Consider the following 19,473-nt stretch of genomic DNA (forward strand, 5'->3'; position numbering starts at 1 on the left):
AAAATTTATTTGAGATATAGAAAATTTAAAAATTAAATAAAAAAATGATTAGGATTTGATTTGGATTAGGATTTGATTTGGTTTAGGATTGATTTGGATTTCTTTAGGATTTTTTTAGGTTTCTTCCGGATTTCCTTGTGTTTTTTTTAATGCATTTCAAAATTAAAAAATTAAAATATAAAATAAAAACAAAAAAAGTAAAATAATAATAATAATAATTGGACTTAATTGATGCTTGATTATATTTGTTAAGCTTCTATAGCAATTTATATACGATTTTATTAGAGTGGTTAAGACTTGTTGTTGCAAATTCCTTTTATCTTCCACAACCAAGTGCCCAGATCATTCTCAAGCTAGATTTTATGTAATATGACAACGTCTTAAAGATTGTGACAATCTTAATACCTTGTCTGATAATCTAATAAAGAAAATCTCTTAAATTGAATTTGTTGGTTGTTAATTCTTTATTTTTTTAATCTAAAAATATATAAATAAATAAAAATCACAAGTAATAATAAAAATAGAATAAAAAATTTATTTAATATATTTTGTTTATATCAAAGAATTTTTTTTGTCTCTTTATTTTAATTTTGATAAATGTCATTGATGAAAAGCATCAATTTATTTTGCTACATTTACAAAATCCTTGAATGGCTTTTATGTAAATTTTATTAATATCATATTTGCACCAATATATAAGATATTTTAATCTACTTCTATAGAATAAAGCAAATATATTTTTTAATATATCTATCTTTAGATATGATTCAAGAAAAAAAATATAAAATGAGATTTTATAAAATTTGATGGATATAATTGATATGTAACTATATTAATCTTTTTATAAATAGAAAATAATTTAAATTTAAAATTAATCCAACTTGTGAAAATAACAAATAGTCTTGATATTACAACAAAGTAATTGTACTTTGTCATCAATGTAGAATTGAGATTGTTCTTTAGAATAAATATTTGTATTGATTTTCTTTTTTATATACTTTATTAGATTGTATCTTTAATGTTGCATGCATCTTCAATAAATAATTTGTTAAAATCTTCTACTATAGCATTATCAACTTTTGAAAAGTCAAAAGTATCAAATCATATATAATAATTATAATTATTATAGAAAGGTGTTTATTAAGTAAAAAAATGTTCAATGTTAGTATAGAAAAACTTTATCAATGACAAAAGAGTTTTTTAATCACCTTGATAGTATTTAATGGTAGATTTCAAATATTGCTACAATATTTAATTCACATATTTGATTCTTTTTATGTGATATATCTTTTAATAATCAATAATAGCAATAAATATTTTCAAAGAAAATTTAAGTTATTTATTCACCTATGATATTTTTTTAATATGGTATCAAATGTACCATCTTAGTGAAATAATCTACTATCAAAAATATAAAGTCATAACAGCTTGAAATTCAAAAAATTGTAAAAAGATCTATAAAAAAAATGATCATGGTTGTTTTGGTATAAGTAGTGGTTGAAAAAGTCTATAAGATTGATGAAAAAGAGTTCTTAATATTAAACAAATATCACGTGATTGTACAAAGTCTATAATTTTTTTCACATTTGAGGCCTCTAAAAATCTCTTAAAATTAACTCTAATATTTTATTATATCTATATATATATATATATATATATATATATATATATAGAAAATTATAATGATCTTGAAGAATAATCCATTTTCTTTTATCATTTAGAACATATAAACATTTCTTAAAATAAAAAATATTATTCTTAAATTTAAATTTAAAATATAATAAAATATAAATAAATCATTCTAGATATCATATACAAGAAGATCTATAGACATATTTTATTGATCTTATAGATTTTAAAAATTGAATCAATGATAAATGTTAGTTTTATTGTTTGAAGATGAAACTTCTCTAGTCTTTGAAGAATCAATTTTATTAATTAAATGATCCCCTTTTTTTTTTGGTGCAAGATAAGAATATTTAGGAAGGACATTTGACCAATCTTGTTGTTTTTTTAGCCAATATGTAATATTGAATACAAATCTTAACAAAAACAATTTCAAATGGACTTAATAATAATTCAAAATATATGTTGATATGAAATACTTAAAGTTCTCATGATTTGAATTAATAATTACTAGAATAGAAGCACTTTCAAAATAATTATGTTATTCTTGAAATAAATCCGTAATTGAAAGAAATTCTTTGTTTTAGATCTTGTTATTAATCTCAAATGTTGAAAAAAAATTGAATGAAAATATTTGCTTCTATTTGTAATAATACTATACTAAATGCAAAGTCTGATGCATTTGTTTCTATAAAAAAATATCTTAAAAAAATTAACTCAATACAAAATTAATGTTGAAATACAATCTATCTTGAAATTATCAAATATTATTTTGGCTTCTTTATTTGGCTCAAGTTTGTCTTTATGAATCAAAATTTTAAGTGGTTTTGCAACCAAAAAAAACAAAATCCTAATAAAAATCATTAGACGTCTTCTACTATCTTTAAAAGCTTATAATCTATAATAGTGTAAACTTTTTTAAGATCTATTATAAGAATATTATTTGAAATAATATATCTTAAGAAATAAAATTAATTTAAATAATTATATATATATATATATATATATTATTTTGGCATATAATCTTAAATATTTTTAAAAAATTAATACTCAATAAATATAAAGTTTATATTTTTTATATTCTTAGAATGGATTAAATATTATTTAAATAATAAATAATAAAATCATCGAAATATTCTATAAAAATATCATTTATTGGATGTTGAAAAGTAATTGGTGCATTTGTGAGTCTAAAGGACATGAAATTATATTCAAAATGTCCATATATTTTTCAAAATATAATCTTCAATTCATCTTCTTCTTTTATATATATGAAGTTATATATTCTTTGTTGATTTATTTTAATATGGATATTTTTTTGATTTGATTAGTAAAGAAGTGATGATATTAGATGTAGAAGGTTTTTAATTTTTATGGTAATTTTGTTAGATTCTTAATAATCTATACATATAAGCATTGATTCATCTTTTTTCATCTAAAACAAGATAAGAGTTCCTACTAAAATTTTTGAATAGTATACAAAGTTCTTAGCCAAATTCACATTATATATATATATATATATATATATATATATTTAGATAATAAAAAAACTTATTTTTTCATAAGGTAAAAATTGATCAAAATAATAGTTGAGCTCCTTTTTTAAGATCAATTGAGCAATCATAGAAAAAATGATTTAAAAGAATATTTATATATATTTTTTTCAAAACCTCTTGATAATCTTTATATTGGTTTAGAATGCTACTTAAATTTTTTTTCCTATTTGAAATAGCTATGATATAAATAAAAAAAATACGATTATTTTCTTACAACATGCATAAATACTCTTTCTCCTATAAATTAGAATGTGATTTTACTAAACTTATGATTTTTTATTTGGTTAACAAATTTCTTGTTATAATATGGAAAAAATTAAGATTACAAAAAATCCAATCCATCTGAAAATTTTACTTTTTTATTTAAAATAAGCCTACAATGATTGATTTAAAAGAAGTTCTAATAGTATTAAATATCACTAAACTATTATGATCATTTTTTGCTACTTCTACATAGATAGTTTTATAAGTAAGATCTTCAAATAACAAAAGACAACCATCTACAACTTTTACATGAATAGGCTTTATTTTTATTAGTAATGATATATCATATCTTTTAACAAAGTTTTTATCTAAAAAAAATTGAAGCTCCAAAATCTAATAAAGCAAAGGCTTTGTAATCTTTAAATGCTAAACAAATGTCTATTCTAAAACAAGATAAGAATTTAGAGGAGAAAATAAGGACTTCATTAGTACACAAAATTCTTACTACAAATTTTCTATTTTTTTTCTAATATTATTTATTTATTTTTTTAAAAATCATGATCTTTATTTTATAGTTGTCCTACTACTTTGAAACATGTTAAAAAATATTCTTAAGTTTTCTATAATATAAAAATAATATTTCTTAATGATATTGAATCTTTTTATAATGAATAAAATATTTAAATCATATCATATCAATTTTCATAGTTTTTGGTTTTAATGAATAAAATTCTAAAAAATCCAAAATTATTGTCATAACTTCATTTGTTCCTCTTCAACCAAATCTTTGTTTTCAATGCCTTTTAAAAAAGTATATTTTTACATGCAATGGCTAGAACAATAAATTCTTCTAATGAGTTTGCTATTACCATTGTTAATAAAAAAAATCTTTGATATTATCCTTTAATTCATATCAAAATTGTTTAATAAAGGTTTTATTGTTCCAATTCCCATTACAAGTAAAGCTTTGAAATTCAATAATATAGATGGTAGCTTATTGTGATCTTTGTCATAAAAATAGGAATTTATTTTGTTACTTTTTCCAATCATTCTCCTCAAAAATGGCCACGAACACTTTTAAAAATGAATTTAGATCATATAGAAATTATGAATAATTTTACATGAAAAGTGCAATTCAAAAAAATTACACCTAAATAAAAGTGCATTTATAATTTTAACTTTAATAAATTTGTGAAGAGATTAAAATTAATGTAATATTTAATAGAAATTGATTCATTAAAAAAATTCTAGAAATTTTGATCTTGTTCTTTGGAACTTTTTTAATATATTAATTTTTGTCTTCTTCATACTTGTAATAGGAAGATCTTTTGGATTTATTTATAAGGTTGACATACTTGTTTCTCTTAATTGTACATCTTCTTGGTATAGATATTAGATTTCATTATGAATTTCTTTTATAGGCAAAAGAATAACATTTTTATAATTAAAATTGGTAGTACATAAAATTTCTGTTTTAAGAATATTAATAAGTTTGTAAAGATTTGCAGTATCTACAAATCTATTCTTACTTCAATCAATTATAATAATCATAATTTATTTCTTTCTATTCTTTTATTAGCCAAATTTAACAAATCTATAATTCAAATTAGAAGAAAATCTACATCATCTAATATTTTAAAAATTCTAAAAAAAGATATTTTAGTTTCTTTAAAAAAATAATCAATGTTAAAAAAACAAAAAATACATATTAGTTTAAAGGTAGATGATTTGCAATATTTAAAATAAAACAAAAGAAGAAAAATAATCTATTTACTTTAAAAATAAAAATAATAATAAATTAATAATCTTTTCAAATTTTCTAAGGTATAAATCATAACAATACTTGAATGAAGTAATACACTCTTGTGATATTAAAAAAACAAAATAAAACGAAAACAAAAAAAATCAAATATAGATATAAGATGAAAACTATAATTGTTATTGAAAAATACAAAGAGATTAAAGTTTCTTGAGTTAAGACAAGAATACAACAAAGACATTGATAAGAATGAAGAAGGTTCCACTCTTACATCTATATATATTATACTTGACAATATTTTATAGGACATCCAATACATATCCAATTTGTAAGACACATATCTAATTTGGAAGGGAAGTTACCAATATGTATAATATATGGCCAATTTATAAAGCAAGTAGTCAACATGTATGATATGTAGCCAACTTATTGGATTAGTTTTCAACTTATCAATGACATATAAATACTTGGAAAGTCAAATCCATGTCTATGAAACTTTTAAGAAGCTAGTCAAGAAGATATTATCAAATTTAATTACTTTTGCTTACTTCTATATAACACTTCTTATCTTCATTAGTGTTGATATGTTGATAATATAGATTCTAATATGTATAATCAACATGTAAGTGAATTGATTTGTTAACAAATAGAAGATTGTCAAAGTCTACAATAATCCAACTTGCCTCAAAGATGGATTGTCTTGATATTATAACAAAATAACTATACCTTGTCCCTAACATAAGATTAAGATTGTTATTAGTAATAGGCATTTACATTGATTTTTTTGTTATTCTTGAGTTTCTTTAATTATGTCTTTATTATTATATATAGCTCTAACAATTATAATAGTTTTTGTACATTATACAAAATGTGATCTTTTAGAAGAAAAATATATATTATAATAAATATAAAATTATATCGACTTAAAATTATATTAGTATTATAAATTATGGATTTTTAGAAACACTAGTATTATATTAACTTTTTAATTTTTATAGATTTTATAGTGAAATTATAAAGAATAAACTTTGTATAATTTTTAAAAAATTTATAGCTAATTTATTCTTTAGATGTAGTTGAAAATACATTTTATATAAATTTTAAAGAAATAATATTAATATAAATTATTGCTTGACTAATAAAAACTTAAAATGACTTTTTAAAACTCATTCATAGAATTTTAATATTTTATTTTTTATTGTAATATTTAAGTAGCATATACATTAAAAAAAATTATAAGGTAGTGGATGTTCTAATTTTTTATATTAAATAAAATAAAATAATTAAATTTTAATTATATATAAAATAAAATAAATATATTATGTAATAAAATTAATTAGAAATAAATTAATTCTCAAAAATCAACTATATCTTGCTATATTTCTTAAAATTTTATGTAAGAAATTTTTTGGTGAATTTAAAATAAATTAAAAATTTTCTAACAAATGATTTATTTAACAAACTAAAAGTAATTTAATATAAGAAAATAATATTTTTGTATTATTTATAAAATATATAATCATATTATTATGCAACCAATTTAATATAAAAACTTATAACAATAATTCGTATTATCATGCAACCAATTTAATTCCCAAATCTTTAGTGTAGACAATTTTTTTTTTAAAAAATTATTAACTAAATAAATAAATAAATATTGAAAATAGATCATTGAAAAGTAATTAATTAAGAAAATCCTTGAAAAGAGCATATAAAAGTAGTCAATAGATCATATAAAAAAGTTCAAATTAAGATAATAAAATAATCTACAACAATACTTACTTTTCATTAAAATCTTTGTATTGTATTTAGTCTAGGAGTTTATTCTACCTTATATCAACCTCTTTTTCTAAGTAAATTTATTATATCTTCATTTTCTTTTAAGGCAAATAAAGATAATCTTTTGTCTTAGCATTATCTATTAAATAGATTAATCTAAATAAATATATTTTTCAGTTTACATTTTAAAAAATCAAACTCATCAGCAAATAAACTCTTCATTATAATTTTGGATTTCAAATATGTTTTGTAATTACATTTGGCTCTTGAACCATTTTTTTCTTTTAAAAAATTCTCTACACAAGAAAATATTGTGCATATTTTAATTGCAAACATTTAATTTTCTTACTAGATATGATATTTTGGGTCCTCTAAGATTATAATTTGTACCTTTTTTCATATTAAATGTAAATCTTGAATTCTCTGTCTCATGTCCTTACTGCTATCCTAAGGAGCTGAGAGAGCTGGAGCTCACCACAAACAGTTTTATTACAATGGAAAGTGATTGGGGGTCCTGATAAAGGATGCAAAACCACAGTCAACAACGAACTCTAGAGATACCTGAATGTGCTCAGAACATCCTTCTTTTAATTATCACAGTAAAGTTTCTACAAAAGTCTTCCAGTTTTAGAATTTCAAGGACGAAATAAGATACTGATCCTGTATTCCTATCATGAATGTACCGCCATCTAAACATTGCTCATGCACAGATTTCTGTCTCATGCCAATTTAGGCAAAAAAATTTACTCTTGAGCCTTTACAGTTTAGGTGAAAGTGTTGGAACCCATAACTTCGTCAAGTAGTGTAGGGTTCATGTTAGCGCCGAGCTCAACCTTCAAATAAATCAGGTTGGGCGTTCAAAAAGGTCTGCCGTATAGACAATTGAGGGGTATTGGGAGAATCGAACTCCCGACCTCTCGCACCCAAAGCGAGAATCATACCACTAGACCAAATACCCGTATGCACAGATGAGTATTGTACTCATATGCGGGTATCTTCCTTATACTTCTGTTTATATTGGGAATCCTATTATTTTCATCAATTCTTAAAATACAACTGATTTCTTTGAAAATATGTAAATTTTATTTGAATGGATAATGGTGTAATTGAATTTCAGAGTAATTTGGCTAATAATAGTAACAATAGTAATAATAATAATAATAATATATTAAGAGAATAATTAGGTGGATACTTTTCTTTCATTGTACAAGTACATCTTCTCTCGTCTCCTCAATAATTGTAGACATTTGCACTTATTATGCACATTGTATCTATATTTTTCATATCAATTTATTTTCCTATTCTCCACCAATTCAAATGCAAAGGTTTCTATTGGATGTGTAAAGAGAGAAGAAAGTCTACATCACTAGCATTTTCTCCTCTTGAGTATGAGATTTGCAGGTTCATTACATTTGTTCCATTTGTGAAAGGTTTTGAAATCATTGCTCTAAAAGTTGTCATTGATGTGATAAGAGTTCTTGGTGACATACTACAATTTGCAATAGCAAGCCTTTTAAGCTTGAATTATGTGATATTTTTTTATTCAATGATATTAATTTTATTAACTAATGCTAATAAAAAATCATCAAAAAGAAGATTTTTGTTGGAATCCAATGATCCCTTTCATTTAAGAAAATATTGGAAATTTTTTAGCATTTTTTATAAAAAAAACCAATACAATCTAAAATTATGTAGTCACCTACTATGTGAGTTGTTTCCTAAAATTCTTCAAGAACCTTATGTAGGACATAGTAGGAGGTATTTTGGATAGTAATATATTAAAGAGGATTATTATGTGAAAATAAAATTTGGATGGATTTGCATACAATTCCATGATGTATAGCACAATCTTGATTTTTTGATCAATAGAATGAAAATGTTGTATATATCCTTCAAATTCTTAATTAATACTACAATCCACCGTTTTATAGCCAAGTGATTTTCTTCGACATGAGAGATTATCAAATACCTAAAATGTATCACCTCCATTGCCCAAGCACAAAGAAAGTGAACTTGATATAAAATCTAAGATTTTTACAAGTAGTTAATAACTTCCTTCTCAATGCTTTAAACTCTTAACATCTGTATCTACAAGGTTTGGAATTTCTCCTCTATATCATTGTGAATAATTTTTCTCAAATATTTCCTAAAGACTTCAATTTTTTTATTAATCTCAAACCACTTCTTAATTTTTCTCAAAACGTTCTTTTGGATGTATTTGACACAAAACAAGTTGGTCACAATGTTTTCAAAAATCGTTTAACAACTTCCATGAAATCTAATTTTTTATTTTTTATTATTACTTATAATAACTTTCTATCTTCTAGGATATTGCATATATGTTCTTATGTCCATAGACAATCAACAATTTTTTTATATTGTATAAAGTAAAATTTGACAAAAATATATATTTTCATAGCTTTAGAATTAATAATGTGCAAGAAGTACATGTTAAAGTTCAACATTTATTGATAGTAAAAAACTTAATAGTTGTTATAAAATGCTATATTGATCAATTATAATTTGTGAAATAAAGATAGTCAATATATATATATATATATATATATAGTTGACATTCAATTTAAAAGCTATGTCCACATGAGAACATTTTTTAATGCTTTACTAGAATTTTGCACAACATTTATAATTTGCTTGTCTCGAGCTCAAATCCAAACACACATAATTATAGAATTCCTTCAACTACATAGAATCTTATTTCTGTAAAATAGACATCATAAGTTTTGCTCCTTCTAAACCCTCCAAATTCCATAGAAGAAATACAAGATTTAGTACATGTATTGTGTTCTTTTTTTTCTTTTCTTTTTTTCTTTTTTTTTTACTAAGGTAGCACTAACAAGATTAAGCAAGAAAGTTGTTTTTTATAAATAAGCATCATAATGCGGACCTTTAAAATATATAGAAGAACAAAAAAATTCACTAATTGATTTTATATATATGATCTAGAAAAAAAATCTCTAAAAATGCCTTTGCAAAGACAACTAAATTCTTTAAAAATAAAAATAGATTCTTGGACAATCAACAAGATCATCTTTGAAAGCATGGCAAATATTATTTGTGTAAAGTTTGTCTAATAGTGCTTTCAATGGAATGCAATTCTAAAAGTCAACTGCACACATTTATTATTTGACATTATCTATATCTCAAATAATGTCTACTAAAGTTTTGTTTTGCTAGCAAATGTTAGAAAAAATTGCTCTTAGAGTAGCATGTACTTTGCTTATATGTTTGATGGCAAGAACATCATTAGAAGAATTGCAGAAAGAATCAAAGCAAGATCATAGTTGTCGTGCTCCATCTTAGTAGTTACTTCCCACATCTCATCACTAATATCCACTCAATGCAAGATAGAACTCCTAAGACACTTAAATCTATGTGACTTGGTTTCTTATAGGTGGCATTTTTTAAGATAAAAATATATATTTTTTTCTATATATGAGTTTCTTGTGTTTTTTAATAGACACCTTGCCTAATCACACACAATGATATTAATGTGTGTATGAAAATTATATTATTATAAGTATGTGAAGGTATGTGGCAAGAGTGTGCCCACATAATAAAACTAAGGTATCTATCTAGTGATTTCTTAAATTTATTAATAGTAGTCTAATTTATACATAAATATTAGCAATATGCATTAAAAACATATTGCAAATATTTATCTAATTGAAAGAAATATAATATTCTTGAAAGAATGTATATTTAGTAATATTGATTATTACAATGAATTGAAAAAACAACATTATTACCAATAGTATATTTAGTATTAGACACACTTGATTAGCAAGGTGTAAAATAAGCTTTAGGTATTTAAAACATGATAATATTATATATATATTTTTATAGAATTATCATATTAAAAAAAACAAAAACAAAAGATAGATTTCTTAAGGTTGAATATTTAAATATCATTTTATTTTTTATAGTTATTATATTTAAATCAAGATAATTAAATATAACAATATATATATATATATATATATATATATATATATATATTATAGTATATTTTATTTTAAATTTGAAGTATTTTATTTAAAGATATTTCTATCACATATTCTATTATTTGTCATCGTAGGACTATGCACCTTTTAATAACCACATAATGTAATCTCTTATAATATAACTTAAATATTTATTCTTGAGTATAATCATAATTATCTAAAATATTAATTTTTATCCATACATCTATAAAAAAAACATCTTTTATCAGAATTTTTAGAATAATATTTTTTTATTTTTTGATAATTCAATACAATTTTCTAAAAAATATTAATATAAAATTATTACATTTATGTTTAGATTTCAACATATATATGTCCATATTCACATGCACATTAAATAATTGCACACATCAATAAAATTTTAAAAATCTTGCATATCTTGAATTATTTATCCTGTAGAGATTTAGGTTACAAAAATCATCACAAAGAATAATATAAATTATACAAATACTTATTTTCTAGCAATCCTAATCTCTTTTTTTTCAATTTCTTTTTTTGTTTCTATAAGTTTCAGTCATCAAATTTATATTCTGAAATATAATCATAACTTGAATTTACTGATAATGATCTACAAGATGGATTTAAACCAATTAATTGTTTTGTATTTTTTTAGTAATCTCCTTCTGAACATGAGATTAGGATCATAATTTTTTAAATTATCATTGATTTCACTGTTTTTAATTTTCTCCACAATTCTTGTAAAGAAATAAATAATAGTAATCATAAATTTTTTAAAAACATGTATTTTTTACAACTTTTAAATTTCATGTTACATGTGCTATGCATCAAGTTTCATATCAAAAATGTCTTTACATCCCACCACCAAAGCCCAACAAGCATGTCAGAGACATAAATAGACAATATTGAAGAAGCCAGGAAAAGTATCTTATGCACAATATAAAATTTTAAATTATTTTCAAATATTTTGATCATGTAGATTCAACATTTTCATCAATATTTTATTTTTTGAAAAAAGATATGTAACAAGGACAGAAAAATTTAATCCCCTAAGATTTTCAGACGTAAGAAACCTTTGCGAACCCTACCCCACAAACACAACAATAACTTTTAAAATGGAACCATAAAATTAGAAGAAGGAAAAGAAAAAAAAAAAAAAAAAAAAAAACACATGCACACACACAATAAAAAATAATAAGATAACAAAATTATCTAAAAACACCCGATGTTGTCAAACATTAAAACAAAACAATATTTACGAAAGGCAAGTTCAGAAATTCTGAACAGATTTGGCAATGCAAGATGAGCCATGTCCATATATTTCTGCTCTAGAAACTATGCAACTCCAAAAAAAATAGCAAGAATTTTTCTTTTCATTTTCTTTTTGATATTCCCTCCAATTATTCCATCGTAAGAATGCCATGACTCACAAAGGCACTTTAATATGAGAAGAGTAAAAACAAAAAGAGTAAGTGGGGAAAGAATAAAGTAATTAAAATTGGGGAAGATCACCATCAGTTGCAATCTGATATATGTTACAAGTGCCACAGCCACGGTATGGAGCCAGCACAATCAGGCAAGAGGTAGATACGTGGAACCGCCAGCTGGACAGCGAGGGTTCGAGAAAGGGCGGGAAGGAACCACGTCAGCTTTGGTGGCATGGGACCGAAGGCGTGGTGGCACTCACAAGCCTCGTGAGCCCCGCGTTGGGTTGTCTCCGCGCAGCGCTCACAAGGAACTTGCCGAAGGACGCCATTTCGTCTAATTGATCCTGCGCTTCTTCTTCCTCCTCCTCCTCCTCGCTAGACTCCTCCTCGATCTCCAGCTCCTCAGCGATCTCGTGCAAGTGGCCCACGGTGGTGAGATCCCTCAGCCATGAATCTGTGCTCACGGAATTTGATAGAGACGAGGAAGACGACGATGCGAGTTGGCCTCTTTGGTCGTGTCTTCTCGGATTCTTCGTCCCTGGACCCTGCTGGCAGCAGCAGAAAAAAGGTGGTATTACGGCGAGGGGAGAAGAAAAACGGAAGTGGGTGCAAGCTGTACATTACGATTTAACTACGCTCTGAATATTGTGTTGTTGTGCCGGGTTTGTGATACTAGAGTGTGTTTATTGGTGCCGGTTCTTTGGGAAAGAGCAGCATTCTGGTATTCCATTGTGCTAATCGGTCGGATGGGATTGGATTGCACGCTGGAAAGTCCAATATTGAAAATTAGGTTGGGCATGAACAGGTCGAAGGGATGTGGAAGGGTACCTGTAACCATGAAAACACTGGGCTCCGCTGTTGCGGTGACATTCCGCCGTTTGCTTCCTTGTGGCTCCAATCGGATGAAGCAAATCTCGTCCCCCGTTTCCTTGAGCCCCTTCCTCTCCTCACATCGTCCTTAGATCGGCTCGGAAAGACGCGATTTCTCGATGTCATGGGGCTAACCAGGACCTTCACCCATTTGGGGCTCTTCTTGCTTTGCCATTTCGGGCTGAAGCACCCTTGCTCCGCCAAGTTGTCATTCAAGCTCTCTCCGCCGCCATTACCATCCCGATCGATGCCGTAGTAACCAAATCTTTGCATTTTCTCTTCGAAGCATGCGTCTCCCGCCTGTTCGTTGATTACCCTCAGAGCTGTGTCCTCAGCTCTGGATCGAGTGTCTAGAGGTAACGACCGCGACCTGTCTTCGAAGTATATGTCATCAGCCTGCTCGTTGATTACTCTCAGACCTGTGTCTTCGGTGCGGGACCTGCTGTCCAAAGGCAACGACCGCGAGCGAAACATTCTAGGCTCATCCACGAGGGTGTTAAACCGAGGATTAGCCTCGACGGACAAACGAGCTACAATGTCCTCGATGCCGATGTTGAAATTACTGGAAGGATAAGAAGGCTCTGTAGAGTCGATTGATTCAAAATTCTTACTCTTCAACTTCGGGAAGGCCCTCGGAGAGTCTTTCGAGAAAGCCAGCTCGAATTCAAGTCCATTCTCTAAATTCCTCCGCCGTTGGGCATGCAAATCCGTCGATCCTACCATCGCGACCTTCAAATTGCGCGAGTTGGTAGGACCTATATTGCCGTCGAGTTGCTGTTTGCTTCCGTCCACAGTGTCACTGCCGTTTCTCTGATTCACATTGACACCGATCGAAACGGGTGGCCTCGATACCTCATTCAGTTGCAGCTGTTTCCTGGTGTTCAGTGCTGCTACGGAACCAACATCTTCACGTGGGACTAGCGGGCGAGCATTAGAACGAGCAGGAACTGGGTCGTCCGAGACGCTCACCGATGTCTCCGAAATCTGGTCTGGATCATCGAGACGGAAGCTCTCTCCTCTCCACAGCCATATCAGCCTCTCCTCTAAGCAGCGGGCACACACACCACCACACGGCTGAGATTCCGATGGATGTCTTTTGCACTCCCGCATCACGATGTGCTAAAGCTCACGGCTGCCTTAGTCACAATGTGGGTACACTAGACACCATGAAGAACTCGGAAATACATCAACAGTCGGTGCTGACCGTCGACAATATGTGGGAACTGGAAGGGGGTGAGTAGATGCCGGAATCCTACTAACCCGTCAAGCTTGAATCGCAAGCAGCACTGACTGAACTGCTGCACACACAGTCACAATTTCAGCTTCACGAATTTCGGGTTCTGACCAGCCAACATGTTCATGACTTCTAAATTGCGCCTTCAGCAGAGAAGGGATCTCCAGGTATAAGGTCAGTATTGCTGAACTCTTCCATTGACATTCTATGGAATTCAAATATCTCTGGACTGCAAACGCTGGTTCTGAGTTGTGAGGGCAATTACGAGGAACTCTCAGTGAATCCTAATTCAATGAAAATGGCACCAGTCGAAAGACTCTTTCCGTCGCCTTCAGCAGATGCATGAGATGCGACTCGATAAAGGGAAATCATCGGAGGAATCCACTCGGCGCACGCGACACAAGAAATCGTAGGAAATCGCTATTACTATTTTTATTGTTATTATGATTATTAATTGGATCGTAAAGCGCAATGGAGATCATTGCTCTGGAAAAACATATTCTAACGACATCCATCTTGCAGTGGGGCAATCCTTATCCTCTACTTTCGATGACCTAGGCTGCTGTCGCAATCTCCATGCATAACGTACACAACCGAAACCCAACCGACGCTTTTGTACAAACCAACAGCATCTCTCAGCACTAAAACTCAGAAGCTCAAGCTTCGCATCTTGAACCTCGACGACGAAGCTCCACGGCTACTGTTCCCGAACAGGCCCAGCTCTGACCAACCGCGAGCTCCTGAGCATCAACGACATGGCCACATTCCTAGCAGTACATGATCGTGCTCCTTAAATGAAACGAAATGGTACCAACAATCAGCAAGACTATGCCAGCGCCAAACGACCGTTTCTGAGCGGATGACCCCTCCACCAGCAGCTCCTTGCCACAGCAATTGGGAACGCTTCCGTCCCTGGCTTCCATGTCAGGGGCTCAGAGGGAATGTGTTATAGGGTGACAGCTACTCACAGCCTTTGTCGTACACTGTTGGGAAGCATGACTGTACACCCTAAACTCGTTTAATCAGTTCGCACACGGCGCACAATGGAACAAGGGAAGCTTGTGACATGCCACTGGGACGAGCCCTGCGTCAATTACTCACTACGAGTACAGAACAACAGCCTGACCGACTACAAGTCCCCGACCGTCGCCATGCTCCTCATAGTACCGAGCCCCGTTATCCTACACGAACGCCCCACGCAACGAGAGCTCCAGCTGCGAAGTAAAAAACATTCAACCCCCGAACGAAAACTTCCAACCAATTTTCGGTACACTTGATGAGTGACGCTCGCCCAGGTGAGTCATCATGGGTGACGAGCGCTGATGCAACCAGGCTGGGACCAAGTGTGCCGCAGTTGCTTACGGACACCAAGGACTTGCCCGGGGCAGGAAGTCGGGTCAAAGGTAGGTCCAACCCTTTTCTCCCGCAAAAGCCAGGGCTACTATATGATGTTACTAAGCGGAGCGTGAAAATCTTGCAGCCAAAGGCTAAATTTACACAACCAGGCTGACGCGGAAATGGACCCGAGAAGAGCGACATCGGTTCTGACCCCGACGACGGTGAACTAGAAGTATCAGCGGCGCGTGAACCCCAAATTTCAACGGAGCATTATTCACTGGAGCTTGGCAACGCGACGAAACTTGGCCGCGATTGCCACTAGAGTCTGTAGACTACACCCAACCTCTGATATTTTTTGTTCCGTGGAGCTGAATCTCAACACGGACGTGTGTCCGCACGTTCCAGCAGTGAGCTGGAGATCCTCCGAACCTGACTCCTCGAGACAACACGGCTGCTCACATAGCCAGTAAACCTAACGAAATCAAACACTAACTAACCAGTATGAGCCTCATGCGACGAAGACGAAGAAGAAGAAGAAGTAGAAGAAAACATCGCTACCTCATCTCCACCTGCACAAGAACCCTGCAACCAATTGAACAAGAGATCGAAGACCGACTACCACGCTACAAAATCAACACAACCTCCTCATCTACACTCATTCACTCAGAAGCTCAACAACAACAACAACAATGAAAATCAACAACCTAGAAGAAAAAGAAAATAAATAAAAACGACGAAAAATCCAAGAAAACAAATATCCAATACGCTCTACTCAACCCGCACCACTCGATTACTCCCCTACCTCCAATTGCGCATCGGCGAGCCAGCACCACAAACGAAACATTACATTTCGCAACTCATCAATTCCAACACCCCCGCGAAGCAGACACACATTGCCCGACTCCGCCACGTCTAAGAAGTTTAGAAGAAGGATACCGCGAGGTACAATCCCGCTCCAGCGTGCAACTAACAACACTCACATGAGCCAGAATCAACAGAATCGGATTAAGCAAGCAACCAACCAAAAAAAGAGACAGAGACAGAGAGAGTGAGAAGGAGGGAGTGAGCGAGAGAGCGGAGTAGCAACTCGAGAGCGAGAGGGGAGAGAATTCTGACATGCCGTGACGAAGCGTTTGCATTCAGCTGTGAGAGTGCGAGTGCGGGTGAGTGAGTGGCCGAGTGGCAGTGGCAGTGTGAGTGGGATTTGGCACCCGTCGCTCGCTCTCCCCGCGCCACTGCGACTGCGACCGCCTCTGCCCACCCGCCGGGAAGGGCAGGGCAGTCCACCCCATCGGGCACCGTCCGTAATCCGTATTCGTATATCATACGGGTATGTGTCTGGTACTCCAGAACAGAAACTGGTCTTGGGGTCTAGTCCTGCGAAACTTTTTCCTCTACCATTCTTTTTCGTTCTTGCCCGGGTGGATTCTGATCTTTTCGATCTGGGTCAGAATCAGAAAAGATCAGAATTATGAAAGGGGTATGTTCGGTACGGGGTCCTTTTCTGTTTTTTTGTAGTGAATTTTTGTTTTATTTTGGTTATTGGGTGTGCGGATGTTTGTTTTGTATTGTGAGGGGTGGGGGATAGCATCGGGGGAGATGCTTTGAATGCCATTGAAATCTTAGCTTGTACAAACAAAGCATAAGAATTGAAAGGTGCCTGAAGAAAACCCCCCAACATCAATGTCTTCCATAAACTTACTCTCAATGCTTCAATGATGTCGCCACCCTTCAGGCAACTTACACAAGTCAACTTTTCATTATGGATTCTTCTCATCAACCCTCTCTTCTCCCAAATAAGTTCATGATTTTTCATCTCATCTCATTCATTCATACAACCTAAAAAAAAACAAACAAACAAACAAACAAACAAACTCAATGGTAATCAAACCACCCCAAATAATCAACTCACCAAAAGGTTCCATCCCTTTTCGTTTACCAGAAATGATAATAATTACATATATATATATATATATATATATATATATGTTAAAAAAATGCATGCAGATTTGAAGATGTACACGTAATAGCCCGCAAAACTCCAAATCCATCCTTCTGTTTACCGAGGACAAAATTTTCAGTGCCGTTTGAATAGGGTAAATCTTACGGTCGACTCCTTGACTAGGAGAGAGAGCGAGTGAGCCATGGACGGCGAGTGAGTTCCCCAGCCTGGTTTTCACCAGCGCTATTCGATCGCCACATGGACATGGGAACTTGATGTCTGAGCTGGACGTTGATGGGTCCACGCCGGAGGTTCATCCGACTACTTGGACGACGTGTTCATCCGTTCATGGATGAATGATGTCTCCGTGCTGTGTCCTGTTGCCGTGGAAGTAGGCCGGGCCAACCTGTTCGACCCGTCCTGTTGTGGCACATAAAAGGGGCTGATGGTGGGGGTGCGGGGTACATTTGATTGTGTTGAGTTTGACTTACATTTCTTATTTTTCCTTCAATTGGGTCTTTGCCCAACACAAGTCCATGAATTTTACCAACAAAATTTTATAAAACACACACACACACACACACACATTTATATATATATATATATATATATATTGTCATCCTATTCTATTGGTTTGCGTATGAATGAAGGGCAATAAAGTGTGGTTTATCTTTTAGTAATATTTTTCGAGATATTGCATGTATTCCAATGTGATGGATTTTTGTCTTTTTTTGGGTAGCTTGTGAAGATTCACGACTTTTCATGTTTTTATAGATATTAATACTTCACGAGTGTATTCAAACCTCATCCTGAACTTTGGAGATACTATTATTTGGGAGTGTGTGGACGTGTGTGTGCGCTTTGCTGAAATTACGTTGACAAATCCTGTATTTTTATTTTATTTTATTTTTTTCTCTTTTTCACTTCTTCAAAATGTGGGATATAAAGTCAGGTATTGGTATAGTTATAACAAATAAAATAAATACAAGAGCAAGAATATGTGTCCAAATTGGTTTTTTGAATACCAATAGTTGTGTTTATAGTATTGCATGCATCCCTGTTGAGATGATTGCCAATGTATATATAATTTGAAAACAAGAACACACTTCAGAAATATTAATAGATATTTTTAATTATTTGAATAGAGAAAACTCAAGAAATATGTGAAGTAGGTGGCAGATTGTGGTGGCAATAGCAAAAATTGTGGTAGCAAAAGTAACTTATATACAATATTCCTTCCAAAAATTAATTCCTCCAAAACTAACAAGCTCCAATATATAATTAAACTATTAAAAACTAAATTTACTATATAATTAATAACCTCTTATTTCTTATTCTTTTTTATTTAAAAAATAATGACAGACAGTTGTTTTCAACTCACAAAAATTAAATAATTTAAAAAGTATATTTGCATCGAAAAATTGATATTCTGCATAAAATAACAAAGTCATATTACTGATTATATTTTAAATGTTTTTATTGATACATTTTTAAAAACTGTTAAATATACAAGCTTAAATTAAGTAGATATAAAAAGTACATTAAAAAACAGAAATAAACTTATTTTTGTAAAAGCTGATATTATCACATCCATAATTTTTGAAAAGAGATAAACACTATTTTTCACACTTCGTTTAACTCTAATATTTTAATAAATATCTTTTTAAAGCCTGATTCAGAACATAATATTTTTTTATATATATATATATATATTCTGTAGCTTATAGGTCATGCGATTTTTGGCCTTTCGTTTTTAAC

The 19,473-nt window shown here is 30.6% G+C and overlaps 1 protein-coding gene and 1 non-coding gene across 27 annotated transcripts; both read right to left on the reverse strand.

Moving 5' to 3' along the window:
- Positions 1 to 7,810: 7,810 nt before the first annotated feature.
- TRNAP-UGG (transfer RNA proline (anticodon UGG)) lies at positions 7,811 to 7,882 on the reverse strand. Its single transcript has one exon. It is a non-coding gene; the product is annotated as a tRNA-Pro (tRNA).
- A 4,491-nt stretch (positions 7,883 to 12,373) lies between these two features.
- LOC112276715 (uncharacterized) lies at positions 12,374 to 17,041 on the reverse strand. Of its 26 annotated transcripts, none has more exons than XM_090246981.1 (4): positions 16,576 to 16,999; positions 16,271 to 16,342; positions 13,160 to 14,496; positions 12,374 to 12,879 (listed from the first exon to the last, which is right to left on the reverse strand). In XM_090246981.1, the coding sequence occupies exons 3-4, from the start codon at positions 14,309 to 14,311 to the stop codon at positions 12,550 to 12,552; spliced, it is 1,482 nt and encodes a 493-aa protein (XP_090103107.1). In that variant the 5' UTR covers positions 14,312 to 14,496; positions 16,271 to 16,342; positions 16,576 to 16,999; the 3' UTR covers positions 12,374 to 12,549. The 26 variants fall into 26 exon arrangements, with proteins under 26 accessions (XP_090103107.1, XP_024364089.1, XP_090103109.1 ...); XM_024508321.3 differs by having other exon boundaries at positions 13,160 to 14,499; XM_090246983.1 differs by having other exon boundaries at positions 16,332 to 16,355.
- Positions 17,042 to 19,473: the final 2,432 nt, after the last annotated feature.

This window comes from Physcomitrium patens, chromosome 24 (genome assembly GCF_059467195.1).
Source record: "Physcomitrium patens ecotype Gransden chromosome 24, ASM5946719v1, whole genome shotgun sequence".
Lineage (NCBI taxonomy): Eukaryota > Viridiplantae > Streptophyta > Bryopsida > Funariales > Funariaceae > Physcomitrium > Physcomitrium patens.